At 51.2% G+C, this 24,568-nt stretch overlaps 1 protein-coding gene across 4 annotated transcripts in view; it reads right to left on the bottom strand.

Annotated features, from left to right (window-relative positions):
• The window catches only part of CLIP2 (CAP-Gly domain containing linker protein 2), a 114,339-nt gene that overhangs the window by 48,049 nt on the left and 41,722 nt on the right, over positions 1-24,568 (bottom strand). For all 4 annotated transcript variants that reach the window (XM_531035.7, XM_001150007.6, XM_054655783.2 and 1 more), the window contains exons 3-4: positions 16,766-17,322; positions 1,832-1,956 (exon numbers count right to left, since the gene is read on the bottom strand). In XM_531035.7, the coding sequence (XP_531035.2) occupies positions 1,832-1,956; positions 16,766-17,322 (682 nt within the window). The remainder of the gene's footprint in view (positions 1-1,831; positions 1,957-16,765; positions 17,323-24,568) is intronic.

Consider the following 24,568-nt stretch of genomic DNA (forward strand, 5'->3'; position numbering starts at 1 on the left):
GAGAAGCAAAAGCTTGAAAGAGAAACCTTGGGGTGGGATGGGGACTGCTGTCCAACCCACCCCTGAATTCTGAAAGCAAAAGTGAGTCAAAAGAAACATTCATCTTGCAAACAGGAAGGCAAAGCATTGTTATGGAAACCCTGGATTCTCGTCTTCTGTCAAGACCTCTCTGGTCACGGATTCCACACTGGACCACGAGAACTGGGCCCATCCAGTTTTTTTCTTTCTTTCGAGACAGGGTCTGGCTCTGTTACCCAGGCTGGAGTGCAGCGGTGCGATCATAGCTCACTGCAGCCTCAACCTCCTGGGCTCATGCAATCCTCCCACCTCAGCCTCCCAGGTAGCTGAAACCACAGGTGTGTGCCACTAATTTTTGTATCTTTTGTAGAGATGAGGTTTTGCTATATTGTCCAGACTAGTCTTTAACTGCTGGCTTCAAGTGATCCTCCAGCCTCAGCCTCCCAAAGTGCTGGGATTACAAACGTGAGTCACCATGCCTGGCCCCCATCCAGCTTCTGATTCACTTGAAACCGCTGCCCCATTCTGCCTTTTCCCACCTCCAGGTCTTTGTTCATACTGTGCTCTCAGCCCCTGCCTAGCACAGCCTCTCTCAAGCCTCTTCCAAAAGGAAACCCTACCTTCTTTCGAGGCCTGGTCCAAGCCTAGCTCTTCCCCTGTGCCATGGTGACCACTCCTGCTCAGAGCAGTCACAGCCTTGTCTCAACCACAGAATCCAGTCCAGGGACTGCACAGGGACTCAGGTGGCCTCACCTTAGTCCACATCCGTGACAGACATGGTCCACTTACCACATCACTCCCCCACCTACCATAAGCCCAGACACAGCCTTAGACCCTCCTAACCCAGCAACGCCAGCAGTCAATTCCTTTTCATCAGAGATGCTGTGAGACCTGGAACCCATCTGTGAGGCCTGCCTCTGGCCATATAGCGCTGGGCATTGTCTGATTATTTCATGTGTCATTCAGGGGACCCCAATGCCAGATGACAGGGACTGCTGCCTCACCTTTCATTTATTTATTTATTTATTTATTTATTTATTTATTTTTTGAGACAGTCTTGCTCTATTGCCCAGGCTGGAATGCAATGGCGTGATCTCAGCTCACTGCAACCTTCGCCTCCCGGGTTCCAGCAATTCTCATGTCTCAGCCTCCCAAGTAGCTGGGACTTACAGGTGCATGCCACCATGCCTGGCTAATTTTTTTGAGACAGAGTCTCACTCTGTCACCCAGGCTGGAGTGCAGTGGTGCGATCTTGGCTCACTGCAACCGACGCCTCCCCAGTTCAAGTGATTCTCGTGCCTCAGCTACCCAAGTAGCTGGGATTACAGGTGTGTGTCACCATGCCCAGTTAATTTTTTGTATTTTTAGTAGAGACGGGGTTTCACCATGTTGGCCAGGCTGGTCTCGAACACCTGATCTCAAGTGATCCACCTGCCTCAGCCTCCCAAAAGGCTGGGATTACAGGCATGAGCCACTGCACGCAGCCTCCCTCTCCTTTTTGAGGGCTCCCACCCCACTTAGACATGAGTGACACAAAGAAGAGAACACAGGGACAGATTCTCTTGGCGCTTGCCTGTGACTGTGCGACCTTGAACAATGACCTCCTGGCCTCCATACTCTCATCTGTAAAATGGGATGATAATCCCACTACCCAGCTTAGTGGGCTGTTGGGAAGGAGGGAATGGGAAAGGACTTATGGTGTCTGACACTATATGCTGGACACTCGCTTCCTCCAATGTCCCATCTCCATCCCCTGCGCCCACCCTGGGGAGAGGAGCCCCCTCCCATACTCCCCAGAAGAAGCCCACCATACCTGGTGCCCGCCACCGCCCCATCATTCTTCCCAAGGGGCTCGTCCAGCTCCACGCCACACCACTCGCCCTTGGCAAAGTCTGTCTCCCCCACGTACCGCACCACGCCAGTCTTCGTCCCGCCAACCTGTCGGCACACAGGGAGACTCAGGTCTAGAGGATGCAGTGGCACAGGCAGAGATGGCAGGGGCACCCAGCCCAGGCTTATCCCATCCATCCCTTCCAGCATGCAGAGGACACGGGAGCCAGGAGTGGGGAGGGAGAGACACCTAAGGATGATTGAGATGGAGACAGGTTAACCAGTGCCTCCCAGGGCTGACACAGGCAAGGGCACAGGCTTTGAAGACAGACACACAGACCTGCATTCAAACTCTGTCACTTAGAAGCTGTGTGTGCCTAGGCAAGTTATCTAACCTCTCTGAGCCTCAGCATCTTCATCTGTAAAAGGGTTTTCAGGGCTGGGCATGGTGGCTCATGCCTGTAATCCCAGCACTTTGGGAGGCCAAGGTGGGCAGATCACCTGAGGTCAGGAGTTCAAGACCAGCCTGCCCAACATGGTGAAACTCCGTCTCTACTATAAATACAAAAATTAGCCGGGCCTGGTGGTGGGCACCTATAATCCCAGTTACTCGGGAGGCTGAGGCAGGAGAATGGCATGAACCCAGGAGGTGGAGCTTGCAGTGAGCCGAGATTGCACCAGTGCACTCCAGCCTGGGCAACAGGGCGAGACTCTGAGTCAAAAAAAAAAAAAAGTGGGTTTTCGTGAGAATTAAGTACTGTATATACGGTGTCTAGTATATACTAGAGCTTCAATAAATGGTAACCCTAAAAGCAGTTTTTCTTTTTCTTTTTTTTTTTTTTGAGATAGGGTCCTGCTCTGTTGCCTAGGCTGGAGTGCAATGGTATAATCATAGCTCACTGTAGCCTCAAACTCTTGGGCTTAAGCAATCCTCCCACCTCAGCTTCCTGAGTAGCTGGGACTATAGGTGTGTGCCACCATACCCAGCTAAGTTTTTAAAAAAATTTTTGTAGACGCAGGATCTTGCTATGTTGCCCAGGCTGGTATCAAATTCCTGGTCTCAAGCAATCCTCCTGCCTCAGCCTCCTGAGTAGATGGGGCAATAGGTATGTGCCACCACACCCAGCTAAGTTTTTAAAAATTTTTTGTAGACACAGGGTCTTGATATGTTGCCCGAGCTGGTCTGGAACTCCGGGCTTCAAGCAATCCTCCTGTCTCAGCCTCCCAAAGGGCTGGGATTTATAGGTGTGAATCACCATACCTGGTCCATATCTAAAATTTTTTTTTTTTTGAGACAGTGTTGATTCTCCTACCTCAGCCTCCTGAGTAGCTGGGACTACAGGTGCGCACCACCACGCCCAGCTAATTTTTGTATTCCATATCTAAATTTTGATCTGACTCCAGGCTTGCAGTACTATGACTAAGTAGATAGTACTCATAGATGAGGATGATGTATTGCAGTTACTTTTCCTTTCCAGAAATTTTTTTTTCCTATAAATAACTATCTTTGATGATTGTCTGCCTAGTGTTTTTTTTGTTTTTGTTTTTGTTTTAAGACAGAGTCTCACTCTGTCGCCCAGGCTGGAGTGCAGTGGCATGACCTCAGCTCACTGCAACCTCCGCCTCCCGAGTTCAAGTGATTCTCCTGCCTCAGCCTCCTGATTAGCTGAGACTACAGGCATGCGCCACCATGCCTGGCTAATTTTTTTGTATTTTTAGTAAAGATGGGGTTTCACCATGTTGGCCAGGCTGGTCTCGAACTCCTGACCTCAAGTGATTCACCTGCCTTGGCCTCCCAAAGTGCTGGGATACAGGTGTGAGCCACCGCACCTGGCCTGTCTGCCTAGTTTTAATAGTCTCAATACTAATTCAACCCCAACTCTTTCAATAGTCTAAATCTCCTGCCAAGATGCTCAGAGGCATTGGGAATTTTATCAAGTTCTTTCTGAAGATGTCTCTCCCGGGACCCACTCCCAGCTGGGCTGGCTGCTGGCCTCCCTGGAGTGCGGCCATTGGCCTGGAGTCTCCTGTCAACCGTTTCACCTCTGTCCTGGGCTTGCTCCTGTTTTCTGGATCCCCTGACTCTTCTTTCTTGGTTTACTACTTATTTTAGGTTATTTTATTTTATTTTATTTTATTTATTTATTTTGAGACGGAGTCTCACTCTGTCGCCCAGGCTGGAGTGCAATGACGCGATCTCCGCTCACTGAAACCTCCGCCTCCCAGGTTCAAGCGATTCTCCAGCATCAGCCTCCGGAGTAGCTGGGATTATAGGCGTTTGTCACCATGCCCGGCTAATTTTTGTATTTTTAGTAGAGACGGGGTTTCGCCACGTTGGCCAGGCTGGTCTCGCACTTCTGACCTCAGGTGATCTGCCCTCCTCAGCCTCCCAAAGTGATGGGATTACAGGTGTGAGCCACCACGTCTGGCTGGTTTACTACTTATTTTAGTAGAGCACATCTTCCCACAGCTTTCTAAGAAAAGATGCACGAGGAGGTAAATTTTCGAGCTTTCTATATCTGAAAATGTTTTATTCTTTTTTTTTTTTTTTTTGACACTGGAATGCAGTGGCGTGATCTCGGCTCACCACAACCTTGGCCTCCTGGACAAGCGATCCTCCCACTTCAGCCTCCCAAGTAGCTGGGACTACAGGCACAGGGCACCACGCCTGGCTATTTTTTGTAGAGATGGGGTTTCGTCACATTGCCCAGGCTGGTCTCAAACTTCCGGGCTCAAGCAATCCACTTGCCTCAGCCTCCCAAAGTGCTTGCCTCAGATTATAGGCGTGAGCCACCGTGCCTGGCCAAAATATTTTATTCTCTTTCTTTCTCTCTCTCTTTCTTCCCTTCCTTCCCTTCCCTTCCCTTTCCTTCCTTCTTTTTCTTTCTCTTTCTTTCTTCTCTTCCTTCCCTTCCCTTTCCTTCCTTCTTTCTCTTTCTTTCTCTCCTTCTCTTCCTTCCCTTCCTTCCTTTCCTTCCCTTCCTTCCTTTCTTTCCCTTCCTTCCTTTCCTTCCCTTCCTTCCCTTCCCTTTCCTTCCTTTCTTCCTTCCTTCTTTCTCTCTCTTTCTTTCTTTCAACACGCTCTCACTTTGTCACCCATACTGGAGTGCAGTGGTGCGATCATGGCTCACTGCAGCCTGAACTCCTGGGTTCAAGTGATCCTCCTGCCTTGGCCTCCCAAGTAGCTGAGATTACAGAACACACCACGATACCTAGCTAATTTTTGAACATTTTCTAGTAGAGATGAGATCTCACTATGTTGCCCAGCCTGGTCTTGAACCCTTGGCCTCAAACAATCTTCCTTCCTCAGCCTTCCAGAGTGCTGGAATTACAGGCGTGAGCCACTGTGCCTGGCTCACTCTTTTTTTTAATGGAGGTAAAAATTCACATAATGTAAAATTTACCATTTTAACCATTTTAAAACATATAGGGCCCAAAGATGGTGGCTCATGCCTGTAATCCTAGTGTTTTGGGAAGCTGAGGCAGGAGGATCACTTGAGGCCAGGACTTTGAGACCAGCCTGAGCAATATAGTGAGACCCCCATCTCTACAAAAAATAAAATACAACAATAAAAAATAAACATACAGGCCAGGAACAGTGGCTCAAACCTGTAATCCCAGCACTTTGGGAGGCCAAGGTGGGCGGATCAGCTGAGCTCAGAAGTTTGAGACCAGCCTGGGCAACATGGTGAAACCCCATCTCTACTAAAAATATAAAAATTAGCTGGGCGTGGTGGTGGGCGCCTATAATCCCAGCTACTCAGGAGGCTGAGATGAGAATCGCTTGAACCCAGGAGGCGGAGGTTGCAGTGAGCTGAGATTGCGCCACTGCACTCTAGCCTGGGTGACAGAGTGAGACTCCATCTCAAAAAATAATAACCATCATCCCAAAGAGAAGCCCCATATCCAGGAGAAATCACTGCCTGTTCCATCTTCCTGACAGCCCCTGACAACCCTTAGTCTATTTCTATCCTATCACTACAGATTTGTCTCTTCTGGACACTTCATAGAAATGGAATCACACGGCTGGATGCAGTGGCTCATGCCTGTAATCACAGCACTTTGGGAGGCCGACGCAGGTGGATCACTTGAGGTCAGGAGCTAAAGACCAGCCTGGCCAACATGGTGCAACCCTATTTTTACTAAAAATACGAAAAATTAGCTGGGCGTGGTGGTGCACGCCTGTAATGCCAGGTACTCCGGAGGCTAAGACAGGAGAACCTGGGAGGCAGAGGTTGCAGTGAGCCGAGATTGTGCCACTGCACTCCAGCCTGGGTGACAGAGTGAGACTTTATCTCAAAAGGAAATGGAATCACACAATATGTGGCCATTTGTGTCTGGCTTCTTTCACTTAGCATCATGTTTTCAAGGTCCAATCATATTGCAGCAGGTATCACTACCCCACTGATTTTTAATTTTTATTTACATATACACACACACACACACACACACACACACACACACACACACACATATACATACTTTTTTTTTTTTTTTTTTTGAGACAGAGTCTCGCTTTGTTGCCAGGCTGGAGTGCAGTGGCACGATCTCAGCTGACCGCAACCTCTGCCTCCTGGGTTCAAGTGATTCTCCTGCCTCAGCCTCCTGAGTAGCTGGGATTACAGGCACGTGCCACCACACCCAGCTAATTTTTGTATTTTTAGTAGAGACGGGGTTTTTCCATGTTGGCCAAGATGGTCTCGGTCTCTTGACCTTGTGATCCGCCCGCCTTGGCCTCCCAAAGTGCTGGGATTACAGGCGTAAGCTACTATGCCCGACCAGTACTTCATTCGTTTTGTGGCCAAATAGTATCCCATGGCATGGGCAGAATGCATTGTGCTTGTCCATTTATCTGTTGATGGACAATTGGGTTGCTTCCACTTTTTGGCTATTATGAATAATGTTGCTATGAATATTCTTGTACAAGATTTTTAAAAATTTTTTCTTGTATAGGCGAGGTTTCACCATGTTGCCCAGGGTGGTCTCAAACTCCTGAGCTTAAGTGATCTGCCCGCCTTGGCCTCCCAAAGTACTGGGATTACAGGCATGAGCCATCACGCCTGACCTACTTGTACAAGTTTTTGTGTGAACATCTGTTTTGAATTCTTTGCTACCCTCATTCTTTTTTTTTTTTTTTTTTTGAGACAGAGTCTCGCTCTGTTGCCCAGGCTGGAGTGCAGTGGTGCAATCTCGGCTCACTGCAACCTCCGCCTCCTGGGTTCATGCCATTCTCCTGCCTCAGCCTCCCAAGTAGCTGGGACTACAGGCGCCCGCCACCATGCCTGGCTAATTTTTTTGTATTTTTAGTAGAGACGGGGTTTCACCGTGTTAGCCAGGCTGGTCTCGATCTCCTGACCTTGTGATTCACCTGCCTCGGCCTCCCAAAGTGCTGGGATTACAGGTGTGAGCCACCGCACCCGGCCCTCTCATTCTTTTTTTAAGAGACAGGGTCTCAGTATGTTGCCCAGGCTGATCCCAAATTCCTAGGCTCAAGGGATCCTCCCATCTCAGCCTCCCAACGCACTGGGATTACAGGTATGAGCCACGTCGCCCAGCCACAATGAGGTGTTTTGATGTGAGCCTTTTTCCATCCACTGTCCTGGGCTCCTAGGGGCCCTTTCAATCAAGAAACACCCTTATCAATCTGGGGAATTTTCTTGAATTAATTATTTGATTTTCTCCCCTCCTTTTTCTCGATTCCCCTTTTCTGTAAATAGGTTCTCTAATGTTCTTCTCTTTTGGCTCCTGTTTTTGTTTTTTTTTTGAGATGAAGTCACTCTGTTCCCCAGGCTGGAGTGCAGTGGCATGATCTCAGCTCACTGTAACCTCTGCCTCCCAATTCTACGGCCTCATTCTCCTGAGTAGCTGAGACTACAGGCACCTGCCACCATGCCCGGCTAGTTTTTGTATTTTTAGTAGAGATGGGGTTTCACCATGTTGGCCAGGCTGGTCTCGAACTCCTGACCTCAAGTGATCCGCCCGCCTTGGCCTCCCAAAGTGCTGGGATTACAGGTGTGAGCCCCCGCCCCTGGGCTGTTTCCTTTCTGTTCTAGTTCCTGAAATATTTTCTTATCTTTATCTTCTAACACTTCTGTGCAGTTTCTTATTTCTGTGATATTTTTCATTTCCCAGAGCTGAATATTTATACAACATGAATATTCATGCTCATGAATATTCATAGTCACATATTCAGTGGCGTTTTTGTTCATATTTAATGCCTGTATCACCTTCTCTTATTTCTCAGAGGACCAGCTGTTTTCTCCAGAGAAGTTTCCTGTAATCTCCATTGTAGAGGGAGTAGGCGTGGCCACCAGGGCTCAGGGAGCCGCGTGGGGGTAAGGGGGACTTAGAGTACAGCGCGTTTGGCCGGACAAGGTGGCTCACGCCTGTAATCCCAGCACTTTGGGAGGCCGAGGCGGGCAGATCACGAGGTCAGGAGATCGAGACCAGCCTGGCCAACACAGTGAAACCCCATCTCTACTAAAAATACAAAAAATTAGCCAGGCGTGGTGGCGGGCACCTGTAGTCCCAGCTACTCGGGAGGCTGAGGCAGGAGAATGGCGTGAACCCGGGAGGCGGAGCTTGCAGTGAGCTGAGGTCGCACCACTGCACTCCAGCCTGGGCGACAGAGTGAGACTCCATCTTAAAAAGAAAAAGAATACACATGTTCACTTCATCTACCTTTTTCAGTCCCTCCTGCCTGGGATCCCTCTATCCAATAATTCTCTGTCATCCTCTCAGGAGACCAAGTGTCCATACCAGACATCAGCTAGAGGAACAGTCACCAGGCAAGGGGAACAGTCACCAGGCAACGAGTAGTCATCAGGCAAGGCAGGAACGGGGACGGGGCAGGGGATCTAAGGTGTTTTTATTTTTGTTTTGTTTTGTTTTTAGAGGTAGGGTCTCCCTCTGTCACCCAGGCTGGAGTGCAGTGGTGCATTCATGGCTCACTGTAGCCTCGAACTTCTGGGCTCAAACAGTCCTCCCTCCTCAGCCTCCTGAGTAGTTGGGACTGGAGGCATGCGACACCACACTTGAATAATTTTATTTTTTATTTTTTTGTAGAGACAGGGTCTCACTCTGTTGCCCAGGCTGGTCTGGAACTGCTGGGCTCAAGCAATCCTCCCACCTCAGCTTCCCAAAGTGCTTGGATTACAGGTGTGAGCCACTGTGCATGGCCAGTGTTTTTTTTTGGTTTTTTTTTTTGTTTTTTTGAGAATCTTACTCTGTCTCCCAGGCTGGAGTGCAGCAGCGTGATCTCAGCTCACTGCAACCTCTGCCTCCCAGGTTCAAGTGATTGTCCTGACTCAGCCACCTGAGGAGCTTGGATTACAGGCGTGCGCCACCACACCCAGCTAACTTTTGTATTTTTAGTAGAGACAGGGTTTCGCCATGTTGGCCAGGCTGGTCTTGAACTCCTGGCCTCAAGTGATTCACCCACCTTGGCCTCTCAAAATGCCAGGATTATAGGCGTGAGCCACTGTGCCCAGATGCAAAGACTTTTAAACCAATTCTGTTCCTGGCCCCAGTGGCAGCCTCATTTCTAGAGGCCAACATGTGGCCAGTTACTGAACATCTAGGGTTTCCAGATGGACACTGATTGCTTCTCCTCATCCCCTACCACTAGCTCTTTTAAAAAAATTTATCTTCATAGCTGCATGTGGTGGCTCACACCTGTAATCCCAACACTTTGGGAGACTGAGAAAGGAGAATTGCTTGAGCCCAGGAGTTCAAGACCAGCCTGGGCAACATAGCAAGACCCCTCTCTACAAAAAAAAATTAAGAAATTAGCTGGATGTGGTGGCACACACCTGTAGTCCCAACTACTCAGGAGGATGAGTTGGGAGGATCGCTTGAACCCAGGAGTTTGAGGGTGCAGTGAGCTAGGATCATGCCACTGCACTCCAGCCTGGACAACACAGCAAGAAGCCATCTCAAAAAAAGAAAAAACCCAAACATCTCTTCAGTGTTGTTCTAGTGCAAATTCAGGAGAGATTGAAAATAAATGTGTATGTTTATTTACCATGTTTATCTGAACCTAAATATTTCTTTCTTCCTCTTTCTCTCTCTCTCTCTCTTGCTTTCTTGAGACAGAGTCTCATTCTTGTTGCCCAGGCTGGAGTGCAATGGCAGGATCTCAGCTCATTGCAACCTCCGCCTCCCAGGTTCAAGCGATTCTCCTGCCTCAGCCTCCTGAGTAGCTGGAATTATAGGCACCCGCCACCATGCCCGGCTAATTTTTGTACTTTTAGCAGAGACGGGGTTTCCCCATGTTTCCCCATGTTGGCCAGGTTGGTCTCGAACTCCTGACCTCAGGTGATCCACCCACCCTCAGCCTCCCAAAATGCTGGGATTACAGGCATGAGCCACCATGCCTGGCCTATGACTTTCTAAAATGTTAATTTCATTTTACTTCTGGACTCACTGTAATACCAGCACTTCGAGAGGCTGAGGTGGGTGGATCACTTGAGGCCAGGAGTTCAAAACCATCCTGGCAACATGGAGAAACCCTGTCTCACTAAAAAATACAAAAATTAGCCAGGTGGGTGGCGCATGCCTGTAATGCTAGCTACTTGGAAGGCTGAGGCACGAGAATCGCTTGAACCTGGGAGGTAGAGTTTTCAGTTAGTCGAGATCGCGCCACTATACTCCACTCTGGGCGACAGAGCAAGACTCTGTCTAAAAAAAAATTAAAGAAATAAAATGTTAATTTCTCTTGACACCCCAAGTATGCCTCATTGTGCCTAAGTAAATCCAGCTCCCCAATTAAAACTAGCTCCTGTCCCACCATCTCCTAGGGCCAACTACATGTGCCTGGCACATGAAAGACAAGAATTCCAAATCTGACATTTCCATGAGGCGGGTACTGTTACCACATTCATGGAAGAAGAGACTGAAGTTCAGAGTAGCCAGGGAGTGAAAGAGACAGGTGGACCTCTTCTTACTACACTCTGTGGCCTTCTCAATCCCAGCTGGGCTTGATTCCAGACCAGATCCCACCCTCCTCTGTCTCCTCCTTGGGTAGGGCCCTGGTGTCTCTGCCATGGAGGCCCGTCTGTGAGTCTGGGTTGTTCTCTCTGGTCTCTGGCCTTCAGGTGGGACTGCTTTCTCAGCCCCTCCTCTCTGGCACCAGGTCTCTGCCACTCTGTCTACACAATCAGTCTTGGATCCTGCTGCTCTGTAATTCCAACCTCGAATGTCCTTTCTCTTCCCTAGCCTAAATCCTCGACTAGGCTGGGATCAGTGGCTCATGCCTGTAATCCCAGCACTTTGGGAGGCTGACGCAGGAGGATCGCTTGAGGCCAGGAATTTGAGGCCAGCCTGAGGAACGTAGCGAGACCCCCATCTCTACAAAAAAAATAAATAAATAATAAAAATTAAAAAAATTAGGCAGGCATGGTGGTGCACATCTATAGTCCCAGATTCTCGAGAAGTTGAGGCAGGAGGATCGCTTGAGCCTAAGAGTTTGAGGCTGCAGTGAGCTATGACTACACCACTGCACTCCATCCTGAGTGACAGAGCAAGACCTTGTCTCAAAAAAAAACCATGCTAGGCACAGTGCCCAGTGTGAGGTATGCCCTCCCAGAAAGCAGTGTTTCAACCACAGGATGCAATCTACTTAAAGATTGAGAAGTCAAGGTCAAGATAGCCCAGCCCCCTTGCTGCTGCCAACCCTGCAGACAGGCCAGGGCTTAGCAGACACTTCTAGGGCAGTGGCAGTGCCCACCTCATGCCCTTCTCTTGCACACCACACCCAGAGATGGTCAGAAGCATCCACTCCCTGCAGGGAGAGCAGGTGCAGGGGGAATGCCAGGCGGGATCAAACTAGGGTTAAACCTACTGCTCCCCAATCCAGGGAGCAATCTGGGCTGGTCAGTAACCCCCAGAGCCTCCACTTCCCACCTCAACAGGGTCACAGGCCCATGCCCAGGGCACTCCCACGACATTAGTCAGACTGTGCACAGCCATAGCTCCTTGCAGACTATGACTCATCCTCACATCCACCAGTTCTCTCTCTCTCTCTCTTTTTTTCAAGACAGCGTCTCACTCTGTCACCCTGGCTGGAGTGCAGTGGTCCCATCGTGGCTCACTGCAGCCTTGACCCCCTGAGCTCAAGTGATCCTCCCACCTCAGTCTCCCCAGTAGCTGGGAGCATAGGCATGCACTGCCATGCCCGGCTATTTTTTTTTTTTTTGTATTTTTAGTAGAGATGGGGTCTTGCTATGTTGCCCAGGCTGGTTTCCAAATCCTGACCTTGAGTGATCCGCCTGCCTTGGCCTCCCAAAGTGCTGAGATTACAGGCACGAGCCACCGTGCCCGGCTGCCATCAGCTCTCTTAATGCTCTCCATAAAAGCATAAAGCAAAACAAGAGTGCTGGGCCATGGCCATTTTGCTGAACAGACACATGGAGAATGAATGAATGAATGAATGAATGAATGAATGAGGATGAGGCTCTGTAAGTGACTTGCCCAATATCACAGACCTGGGCCTGATTTCCCTGCTGTACCCACCCCCAGTAGGTGCCCACAGACCCCGGAGATCCTGAAGGACAGGTCAGGGAGACTAAGCTGTTTGCCCAGGTCCTGTTGGATGGGGTTGGCTTTCCTGGGAGCCACAGGAGGAAGAGCAGAGTGACGGTCCCAAAACAAGTTCCTTGGACAGGATGGTGCAGGGGTCCAGGAGTCCAGCCTCCTTCCTGGGCCCTGCCGTTCCTGCTCCACTCTGGGTTTTTTTCTTGTTTTTTTTTTGAGACGGAGTCTTGCTCTGTTGCCCAGGCTGGAGTGGAGCCGCACCATCTCAGCTCACTGCAACCTCTGCCTCCTGAGTTCAAGCAATTCTCCTGCCTCAACCTCCTGAGTAGCTGGGATTACAGGCGCCCGTCACCATTTTTTTTTTTTTTTTTTGAGACAGAATCTGGCTGTGTCATCCAGGCTGGAGTGCAGTGGCACCATCTTGGCTCACTGCAAGCTCCGCCTCCCAGGTTCACGCCATTCTCCTGCCTCAGCCTCCCGAGTAGCTGGGACTACAGGCTCCCGCCACTGCACCCGGCTAATTTTTTGTATTTTTAGTAGAGACGGGGTTTCACCATGGTCTCGATCTCCTGACGTCGTGATCTGCCTGCCTCGGCCTCTCAAAGTGCCAGGATTATAGGCGTGAGCCACCGCGCCCGGCCACCATGTATTTTTCAGTAGAGGTGAGGTTTCACCATGTTGCCCAGGCTGGTCTCGAACTCCTGACCTCAAGTGATCCGCCTACCTCAGCCTCCCAAAATGCTGGGATTACAGGTGTGAGCCACCGCGCACGGCCCCTGCTCCACTCTTGCCTCCTCCGATCCCATCCCCACCAAGCAGCAGGTGTGATGTCCTTAACCCATGAACCTGTCACACAGCTGCAGCTTCCACGGCTACCTCAGCTCTTAGAGCAAAGCCCTGGCTCCATCCCAGGTCCCTGGCCCTGTGGGGTCACCCAGGTCAGCATCTGGGGTGTGATCTTTCCCTGGCTTCCCCCACTGCCCACTCAGCCTCCCTGCTCTTTTCAGTTTCTTTTGTTTTTTTTTTGAGACAGAGTCTCACTCTGTCACCCAGGCTGGAGTGCAATGGCGTGATCTCGGCTCTCTGCAATCTCCGCCTCCCAGGTTCGAGCGATTCTCCTGCCTCAACCTCCCGAGTAGCTCGGACTACAGGCACGTGCCACCACATCCGGCTAAATTTTGTATTTTTAGTAGAGACAGGGTTTCAACATATTGGTGAGGCTGGTCTCGAACTCCTGACCTCAGGTGATCCACCTGCCTCAGCCTCCCAAAGTGCTGGGATTACAGGTGTGAACCACCGTGCCAGGCCTCTTCTCACAGTTTCTCTAGTCTCTCAGGCCATGGGTCTCTGCCTGGCACGATGCTCTGGCCCCACATCACTAGGCCAATGCCAGGCCATTCCCTAAGTTCTGCCCTCACACCATTCCTCGGGGCAGCCTCCCCACCAGGCCAGGCTCTGAGAGCACCACAGCACACTTGGCAGACTCTGTAGGGAGACACTGATGTCTGCGATCACTGGTCTCGTGGTCTCTCTCCTGTAAGCTGGAGATGGCTGGAGGGCAGGGACTACATCTGGCCACGCTCACCACCAGGTCACCCAGGGGAAGTTCTGTCCAGAGGAACCAGGCTAGCAAAGGCGTGGTGCCAGGTATGGTGGCATGGGCCTGTAGTCCCAGCTTCTTGGGAGGCTGAGGCAGGAGGATTGCTTGAGTCCAAGTTTGAGGCTGCAGTGAGCTATGACTGCACCACTGCACTTCATCCTGGGCAACAGAACAAGACCCTGTTTCAAAAAAAAAAAAAGAAAAGAAAAGCAGAGCCCTCACCCTGGCCGGGGCAGGGCAGACAGGAAATACAGCTCAGTGAACAGTGGGCAGGCACTTGTCACATGTCACTTCAGACAAGTTATTAAACTTTCCTGAGGCTGGGCACGGTGGCTCACGTCTGTAATCCCACCACTTTGGGAGGCCAAGGTGGGTAGGTCAAGAGATCAAGACCATCCTGGCCAACATGGTGAAACCCTATCTCTACTAAAAATACAAAAAATTAGCAGGGCGTGATGGTGCGTGCCTGTAGCCCCAGCTACTCGGGAGGCTGAGGCAGGAGGATTGCTTGAACCTGGGAGGTGGAGGTTGCAGTGAGCCGAGATCGCACCACTGCGCTCCAGCCTGGCAACAGAGTGAGACTAGAAAAACAAAACAAAACAAAAAACAAACAAACAAAAACTTCCCTGAGCCTCAGTTTCCCCATCCATAAAGTGAGGATGATAAAACCACATCGCAGCATCACAGCACAGGCTTGAAGATTCAACGGGGCCATGGGTGTAAACATTTCCTCTCGCTCCCCTACCCACAACCCCAAAGGCTCCTCCCAGAAACCTCCAGGAGAAACCTTTGCCAGGTTCTCAGAGCAGGAAGGGAGGATCCCAGGCAGCAATATGCTTTGGGGATCCCTGCTCTGGGTCCCCAAACCCCCTGCCCTTCTCCACTTGGCTTTGGAGCTCCAAGCCTGTGCTCCCCACCTCGGGTTGGAATGACCAACCACCTTCCCCCAGGAAGCCTTGCAGACAGGACACAGGGACCCCTGCCCCACCGACAGCTCCTCACACCCCAGGCCCAGAAGTCCGTGTCAGGGACTTCCCTGTACCCTAAGAGTCTCTTCCCAACACTGTGGTCCCAGGTGCAGGGTTAGCCCAAGGCCACCACAGCCTGGCTGGACAGCAAGACACAGCCCTGTCCCATCCACCTGACTACCACCAACCCAGGTCACTGCTGTATTCAGACTCTAGAAGACTTGGGGGTCACTGTCCCCTTTCCAACCTGGCCCCAACAGCTGGGACTAGTGGAGAAGAGGGGCCCCTGGCAGGAAGCTGTCAGCTCCAGTGACCCAATTCTCTCAACTTCAATAACACTGATCACTCGAGTTGTAGCTGATAAGGTGCCTGCACCTCCTGGCCCTGGGCAAGGGGTTATAACCATTACTACTGTTATTATTATTGCTTTTTTGAGACAGAGTCTCACTCTGTCACCTAGGCTGGAGTGCAGTGGCATGATCTCGGCTCACTGCAACCTCTGCCTCCTGGGTTCAAGTGACTCTCCTGCCTCAGCTTCCCAAGTAGCTGGGATTATAGGCACACGCCATCACAGCCAGCTAATTTTTGTATTTTTAGTAGAGATGGTGTTTCGCCACGTTGGCAAGGCTGGTCTCAAACTCCTGACCTCAGATGATTTGCCCGACTTAGCCTCCCAAAGTGCTGGGATTACATGTGTGAGCCACCGTGCTTGGCCTTATTATTATTATTATTGAAACAGGGTCTGGCTCTGTCACCCAAGCTGGAGTGCAGTGGCACTATCTTGGCTCACTGCAACCTCTGCCTCCCAGGATCAAGCCATCCTCCCACCACAGCCTCCTGAGTAGCTGGGAGTACAGGGTCATGCCACCATGCCTGGCTAATTTTTTTTGTATTTTTTTTTGTAGAGATGGGGTCTCACTATGTTGCCCAGGCTGGTCTTGAACTCCTGGGCTCAAGTGATCCTCCCATCTCAGCCTCCCAAAGTGCTGAGATTACAAGCACGAACCACTGTGCCTGGCCAGGACCAGGGGTCTTGAGAACTCCAGTTTCCAGCCTTTTCCAGTACATGCCTGGCACATGCATGTGGATGAGCTGGATCAATAGATAATATCAATAATAGCCAAAATGTATGGGTACTTAGTATTAGGCACTGTCTAAATGAGTGACACGTTTTAATGCATCTCCAACTATGACTGAAGTACGATTAAAATTCCCATTTTGGTAGGGTGCTGGGGCTCACACCTGTAATCCAAGCACTTTGGGAGGCCAAGGCGGGTGGATCACCTGAGGTCGGGAGTTCAAGACCAGTCTGGTCAACATGGTGAAACCCCGTCCCTACTGAAAATACAAAAATTAGCCGGGCGTGGTGGCACATGCCTGTAATCCCAGCTACTAGGGAGGGTGAGGCAGGAGAATTGCTTGAACCTGGGAGGTGGAGGTTACAGTGAGCTGAAATCACGCCACTGCACTCCAGCCTGGACGACAAGAACAAAACTCCATCTCAAAAATAAATAAATAAATAAGTAAATAAATAAATAAATAAATATCCCATTTTACCGATAGAAAGAGTGAGGCCCAGAAAGTTTAAGACACTTGCCCAGGGTCACACAGCAACAGTCTCCAGAGCCCACATTACCTGTCTCTCTTGTCACTCTGTATGGTCCTGATAAGGAATGGGTGTCCCAGGCTGGACCCTGTCCGAGCCCCCTTCGAGTCCCCACCCTGCCCAGCCCAGGGGGGTCCAGCTTCGCCAAGTGGGGCGGAGCAGGGGAGGGAAGGGAAGCTGGGCCCAGAGCCCAGTACTGCCCGCACTCACCAGCACGCGGTCCCCCAGGCGCAGGTCCTTTTCGCCCCGCTTCACAGAGCCGCTGTCTGAGAGGTTGGATCCCGACTCGTTGCCGGTCTTCACGGAGCTGTTGAGGACGCTCTCCCGCAGGGGGATGACGCGGCTGGTCAGTGGGGGCGTGGCCGTGCCCGAATGCAATGACAGGTTCTGGGCAGTCAGCGACTCCACGGAGTGGGCATCACTCCCCGAGCCCTCGGCCGTGGGCTGCCGGGTCAGCTTGGAGGGCCGCGTGAAGATACCCTGGAGGGCCGGGCACTCGAAGTAGCGCACGCCGCCCACCGCGCCATCATTCTTGCCCACCGGGTCGTCCAGCACCACGCCAGCCCACTGGCCCGGTGCGAACTGCGTCTCTCCCAGATACTGCACCACGCCTGGCTTCACGCCGTTCACCCACACCCGCTCGCCCACCACAAAGTCCCCCAAGAAGTCATCCCCCACTTCCGCCCCCTTGGGGCCCGGCTTCTCGGGGGCAGCAGCTGCAGCCGGGGAGGAGGAGGGTCCAGATGACTGTTTGTGCAGTGGGGAGCCTGCAGAGAAGGAGAGGGAAAGAGGTGGCTGTTAGGGCTGGCCTCTGGGTGGCCCCAGGAGCGCAGAGTCTAGGGTTGGGAGGTGGCTGATTCGTATTTTTGGGTAGAGATGGGGTTTCACCATGTCGGCCAGGCTGGTCTCTAACTCCTGACCTCAAGAAATCTGCCCGCCTTGGCTTCCCAAATTGCTGGGATTACAGACGTGAGGCACCACACCCAACCCCTGTTTATTTACTTTTTGAGACAGGGTCTTGCTCTGTCACCCAGACTAGAGTGCATTGGCGATATGGTGGCTCACTGCAGTCTTGACTTCCTGGGCTCCAGCAATCCTCTACCTCAGCCTCCCGAGTAGCTGAAACCACAGACACCTGCCACTACACTGGGCTAATTTTTGTATTTTTTTGTAGAGACATGGTCTTGCCATGGAAACCGAGGCAGGAATGGTTGGCTGTGTGGTCTTGGGCAGGTCCTCCTCAGGTCTCCCCCTACTCTTCCAGCCCTCCAGAGCGTCCCCAGGAAAGTACGCCCTCAGAAGCAATGTTTCCAGGCCGGGCACGGTGGCTCATGCCTGTAATCCCAGCACTTTGGGAGGCCGAGGCAGGCGGATCACCTAAGATCAGGAGTTCAAGACCAGCCTGACCAATATGGTGAAACCCCATCTCTACTAAAAATAAAATAATTAGCCGGGTGTGGTGGCAGGTGCCTGTAATCCCAGCTAGTGAGGAGGCTAAGGTGGGAGGATCACTTGACTTGAAATCACATCACTGCACTCCAGCCTAGGGGAAAGAGAAAGACTTCATTTTTAAAAAGACAAAAAAAAAAAGAAGCAATGGCTTTCCACTTCTCAAGGAAACTGTAAGTCCTGGGCCAGGGATGAACCCGTTCTCAAGGATTACAAGCCACCCCCCCACCAGGTGGGCTCAGGCCCTCAGCTGTTGACCCGAGACCCCCTGTGGCCCGTATGTGGGACCTAGGTGTTGTGCAAGTGGTCTCCGAGACCCCCATCCTCGCCCTCAGACGGTTACAGGGCCCACAAAAGGCTACCAGCCTATTTCCTAATAGAGGGACACAGCCACAGACTTCTTGCATAAAGATGTCCCCTTCTGTCTCTCTTGGGACAGGAAAGAAAACCCTCCTAACTCTCTCCTGGGCCTCCCCCTTTCTCCCCTCCCCAAGCTGCAGCCCAGCCTAAGGCCTCAGGGTCCACAGACCCCGGAAAGTGGAAGGGTGGCTAGGTTTGGTGGCTCATGCCTATAATCCCAGCACTTTGGGAGGCTGAGGTGGGCGGATCACCTGAAGTCAGGAGTTCAAGACCAGCCTGGCCCACATGGTGAAACCCCGTCTCTACTAAAAATACAAAAAAATTAGCCGGATGTGGTAGTGGGTGCCTGTAATCCCAGCTACCCAGGAGGTTGAGACAGGAGAATTGCTTGAACCCAGGAGGCAGAGGTTACAGTGAGCCGAGACAGCACCACTGCACTCCAGCCTGGGTGACAGAGTGAGACTCTGTCTCAAAAAAAAAACAAAAAAAAACAAAAAAAAACAAAACAAACAAACAAAAAAAAACAAACAACCATAGTAATCACAGGCTTGCATGAGACTCCGTGCTAAGAGCTTAACATACGATAGCTCATCTGATCCCCAATTGCCCCCATTTCACAGATGAGAAAACTGAGGCTCAGAGATATCAGGTGCTTCACCTGAGCTCCCAGACAATAGGCAGCAGGACTGATTTGGTTTGGCTGTGTCCCCACCCAAATCTCATCTTGAATTGTAGCTCCCATAATTTCCACGTTTTGGGAGGTACCCAGTGGGAGCTTAATGAATCATGGGGGTGGTTTCCCCCATACTGTTGTGGTGGTAGTGAATAAGTCTCACGAGATCTGAAGATTTTATAAGAGGTTTCCCCTTCTGCTTGGCTCTCATTCTCTCTTGTCTGCCGCCATGTAAGACGTGCCTTTTGCCTTCTACCATGATTGTGAGGCCTCCCCAGCCACATGGAACTGTGAGTCCATTAAACTTCTTTTCCTTTATAAATTACCCAGTCTCATGCTGAGCATGGTGGCTCACGCCTATAATCCCAGCACTTTGCGGGGCCAAGGTGGGCAGATCACTTGAGGTCAGGAGTTCGAGACCAGCCTGGCCAACATGGGGAAACCCCATCTCTACTGAAAACACAAAAATTAGCCAGGCGTGGTGGCATATGCCTGTAGTCCCAGCTACTTGGGAGGCTGAGGCAGGAGAATTGCTTGAACCCAGGAGGCGGAGGTTGCAGTGAGCCAAGATGGCACCATTGCACTCCAGCCTGGGTGACAGAGCAAGACTCTATCTGAAAGAAAAGAAAAGAAAAGAATAGAAAAGAAAAAAGAGAAAAGAAGAGAGGCCAGGCGCAGTGGTTTACGCCTGTAATCCCAGCACTTTGGGAGGCCGATGCGGGCGGATCACGAGGTCAGGAGATTGAGACCATCCTGGCTAACATGGTGAAACCCTGTCTCTACTAAAAATATAAAAAATTAGTCAGGCGTGGTGGTGGGCGCCTGTAGTCGCAGCTACTCAGGAGGCTGAGGCAGGAGAATGGCATGAACCCGGAAGTCGGAGGTTGCAGTGAGCCGAGATCGCGTCACTGCACTCTAGCCTGGGCGACAGAGTGAGACTCCATCAAAAAAAAAAAAAAAAAGAAAGAAAGAAAAGAAAGAAAGGAAGGAAGGAAGAAAAAAAGAAAGAAAAAAAGAGAAAGGAAGGAAGGAAGGAAGGAAGGAAAGAAGGAAGGAAGGAAGGAAAATAAGCCAGGCACAGTGGCTCACACCTGTAATCCCAGCACTTTGGGAAGTTGAGGCAAGTGGATCACTTGAGCCCAGGAGTTCAAGAACAGCCTGCACAACATAGCAAGACCCCCATCTCTTATAAATAAATAAATAAATAAATGAATAAATAAGCCAGGTGCAGTTATGCAGCCTGTAATCCCAGCTACTCGGGAAGCTGAAACAGGAGGATGACTTGAGCCCAGGAGGTCAAGACCAGTGTGGGCAACATAGCAAGACCCTGTCTCTACAAAAAATAAATATAACAAAATAAAATAATTAAGATAGCAGCTGCATTTATGAAGTGCCAACTGCATGCTCCTCAATGGACAGGGCACTTTTTTTTTTTTTTTTTGAGACGGAGTCTCGCTCTGTTACCCAGGCTGGAGTACACTTGTGCAATCTCGGCTCACTCCAACCTCCACCTCCTGAGTTCAAGTGATTCTCCTGCCTCAGCCTCCCGAGTAGCTGGGATTACAGGCATGCACCACCACGCTGGGCTATTCATTATAAGAATACATCACATTTTTACCTTGCAGATTTGGAAACAGAGGGTAAGGTCACCCAGGCCGAGTAGGACACCCAGCTAGTCTGGCTTCAGAACCCTCCCTCTTTTGTTTTTTTGAGACAGAGTCTCACTCTGTTGCCCAGGCTGGAGTCCCCAGGCTGGAGTGCAATGGTGCAATCTCTGCTCACCGCAATCTTCGCCTCCCAGGTTTAAGCAATTCTCATGCCTCAGCCTCCAGTGTAGCCAGGATTATAGGTGCGTGCCAGCACACCAGGCTTTTTTTTTTTTTTTTTTTTGTATTTTATTAGAGACGGGGTTTTGCCATGTGGTGAGGCTGGTCTCAAACTTCTGGCCTCAAGTGACCCTCCTGCCTTGGCCTCCCAAAGTGCTGGGATTATAGGTGCAAGCTACCACGCCCAGCCAGAACCCTCCCTCTTGACCACACGCACAGTGGGTGCCTGGCAGGTGCCAGCTCCTACCCCATATCCATTTCTAGGGCACTTTCCTATGCAGAGAGAGCTCTGTGACCTCTGCTAACTGAACAGAACCGCTGTAGCCCAGCTAAGGTCTGTTTCTACCTGCCCTCTGTGCTTAGAGCCCAGAGAAGGGTCCCCAGGTCGAAGGTGACCCAGCATGGCTATTCTTGGTGAGAAGCTGCCTGCTCAGCTGTCCTTGTCCCCAGCTGTCCGGGCCCAGGCGGACCCTCAGGTAATCTCTCCCTGACTCCCTCCCCTCCCAGGGGTCACAGGCCCAGGGACCAGTTGTTTCAACAGCTGCAAAAATCCAAGCCACGAGCCCATGGCAACTGTACGTGATACTTCGCTTCATTCTTCCTCTGAGTAGTGGGACTCTCGGCTGCCCCCGCATCACAGGGACAAAACCCTCATCAAATTCCATGCATGCTGAGACATTTTCAGCTTCCTGCAGTTGAGAAACCATGGGAAATTCCCTATCCCTCCAGGGAGTCATCAGTGACACACTGGCTTGGCCAGGGCGAGCCAAGTCTGGCCTTCCCAGATGGGTGCCTCAGTTTCTCCATGACATAACAAAGGATTAGGTCAGAAATAGCTAGGGTCCTTTCCAGCGCTGACATTCTCCATGTCCTACGTCTCCTCCCAGGGGAGCCAATGTATATACGATGGAGTTTTTGAAACCTGGTTAACGGGAGCTTCCTCAGTCCATATTCTCGCAGGCCAAAGGCAAGCTGTTTGGGAGCTCCCTGTGGGCACAGCCTGGGCCTCACTGCCCTCTGAGTTCCCCAGCAAACCCCCGCGAAGGCAAAGAGCCACTACTGACTTCCAGCTGGGTCCAGCAACACAGACTTAAACCTCACATGAGGCTGGGCACCATGGCTCATGCCTGTAATCCCAGCACTTTGGGAGGCTGAGACAGGAGGATCGCTTGAGGCCAGGAGTTTGAGACCAGCCTGGGTAACACAGTGAGACCCTGTCTCTACAAAAAAATACAAAAATTAGCCAGACATGGTGGCTCGCTCCTGTAGTCCCAGCTACTCGGGAGGCTGAGGCAGGAGGATTGCTTGAGCCCAGGGAGTGGAGGCTGCAGTGAGCCATGATCTCATCACTGCACTCCAGCCTGGGCGACAGAGCGAGACCTCATCTCCAGAATTAAAATAGGCTGGGCAAGGTGGCTCATGCCTGTAATCCCAGCACTTTGGGAGGCCGAGGTGGGTGGATCACCTGAGGTCAGGAGTTTGAGACCAGCCTGGCCAACATGGTGAAACCCCATCTCTACTAAAAATACCATAATTAGCTGGGCGTGGTGGCAGGTGCCTGTGATCCAAGCTACTTGGGAGGCTGAGGCAGGAGAATCGCTTAAGCCCAGGAGACGGAGGTTTCAGTGAGCTGAAATCGCATCACTGCATTCCAGCCTGGGCGACAGAGCAAGACTCTGTCTCAAAAAAAAATTAAAATAAACCTCCTACATGCAGTTGATTTATTCCCCAGACAGTGATTCCCACCCAGACAAGAGCCACAAAGGAATTTACTGCAAGTTTCAAGTTCAAAGCATGACAAGGGCCTAAGGACACGGTGCAGGGTGGCTGCAGCTGGTGGCGTGGTCCTGCAGCCGGTGGGGATAAAAAGGGCGCCCAGATGACGCATTCTCCCCTCCGCCTGCGAGGACGCAGGTCCTGCCCTGCCTGTGGAGGTGGGGACTGGGCTTTTCCTGCTCAATCTCATCAGGAGGGACCCCACTTCCTGAGGCCCTACTAGGTGCCAGACTCTGTGTCAGACACTGGACAAGAGGCATGGCCAAACGGGGCCCGGCAAGGGGGTGGAGTGGGGATGCCAGCAACTACAATTCAGCTTGCCACGCCATGTGCGTAACTGAGGAAGGAACCCAAAATGTGGTACCCGGGGGAGCGGGAGGGAGGCCCCACCTCGAATGATGTGGGTGTGGGTATTTCCCACGACCTCTTGCCCCAGAAAGTTACAGAGCTGGCTCCCTCACCTCCTCAGAGAAGCCTTTCCTGACTGCTTTATCTAAAACTCATCACCCTGGTTGGGCATGGTGGTTTGTGCCTGTAATCCCAGCTCTTTGGGAGGCCAGGGCAGGAGGATCACTTGAGGTCAGGAGTTGAAGACCAGCCTGGACAACATAGCAAGACCCCATCTCTGAAAAAAAAAAAAAAAAAAAAAGAGAATTCTAGGCTGCAGTGAGGCATGATCCCACCACTGCAATCCAGCCTGGGCAATAGGGAAAAAAATTACACGGGGCACAGTGGTTCATGCCTGGAATCCCAGCACTTTGGGAGGCCGAGGTGAGCAGATCACCTGATGTCAGGAGTTCAAGAACAGCCTGGTCAACATGGTGAAACCTCGTCTCTACTAAAAATACAAAAATTGGCCTGGCATGGTGGCGGGCACCTGTAATCCCAGCTACTCAAGAGGCTGAGGCAGGAGAATCACTTGAACCTGGGGGGCGGAGGTTGCAGTGAGCCGAGATCGCACCACTTCACTCCAGCCTGGGCAAAAGAGCAAAACTCCATCTCCAAAAAACAAAAAACCCCAACAACAACAAACCTTCTTCTCTGATCAGTAGCAGGGGACCCCGATCTACATGGTGCCCCCCACCCACCACATAATCTACCAACTGCTACAGCTTTAGCTACTGCCTACATGTGACCACATTTTTTTCTTTAAGACACAAATACATTCTCCTTGTAAACGATTCAAATGACACAGGAAGATGTAGAATGAAACTGATCCCGGCTGGGCGTGGTGGATCACACCTGTAATCCCAGCACTTTGAGGCTGAGGCGGGTGGATTACCTGAGTTCAGGAGTTCGAGACCAGTCTGGCCAACATGGTGAAACCCCGTCTCTACTAAAAAAACACAAAATTAGCTGGGTGTGGTGGCAGGCATCTAAAGTCCCAGCTACTCAGGAGGCTGAGGCAGGAGAATCACTTGGACCCAGGAGGCAGAGGCTGCAGTGAGCCGAGATCACGCCACTGCACTCACTCCAGTCTGGGCGAGACAGAGTGAGACTCTGTCTCAAAAAAAAAAAAGAAAGAAAGAAAGAAAAAGAAAACAAAAAGAAAAGAAAGAAAGAAACAAATTGATCCCCTCTTGCTCACCTCAGTCAGGATCAAGACCTGCCTCCTCCAGGACCTTACACCCAACATCCTGAACCCACATGACCTCCTTCCTCAGCTCTTGCCAAAGCTCCTCCACCATCCTCCACATCTCAGGAGGCCCTGCAACCACCCATGCACTCAGGTTGCAAACCGCCATTGCTCTACTGGCTCATCCTTCCCCCAGTCTAGCAATTCCACAGAAGAAATCACTCCTAATTCATTTATGCCTCCTTCTCAGGGCTCAGAGGCTCGCCTGAATTTTTTTTTTTTTTTTTTTTGAGATGGAGTCTCACTCTGTCGCTCAGGCTGGAGTGCAGTGGCATGATCTCGGCTCACTGCAA

Source organism: Pan troglodytes, chromosome 6 (genome assembly GCF_028858775.2).
Source record: "Pan troglodytes isolate AG18354 chromosome 6, NHGRI_mPanTro3-v2.0_pri, whole genome shotgun sequence".
NCBI classification, from domain to species: Eukaryota; Metazoa; Chordata; class Mammalia; order Primates; family Hominidae; genus Pan; species Pan troglodytes.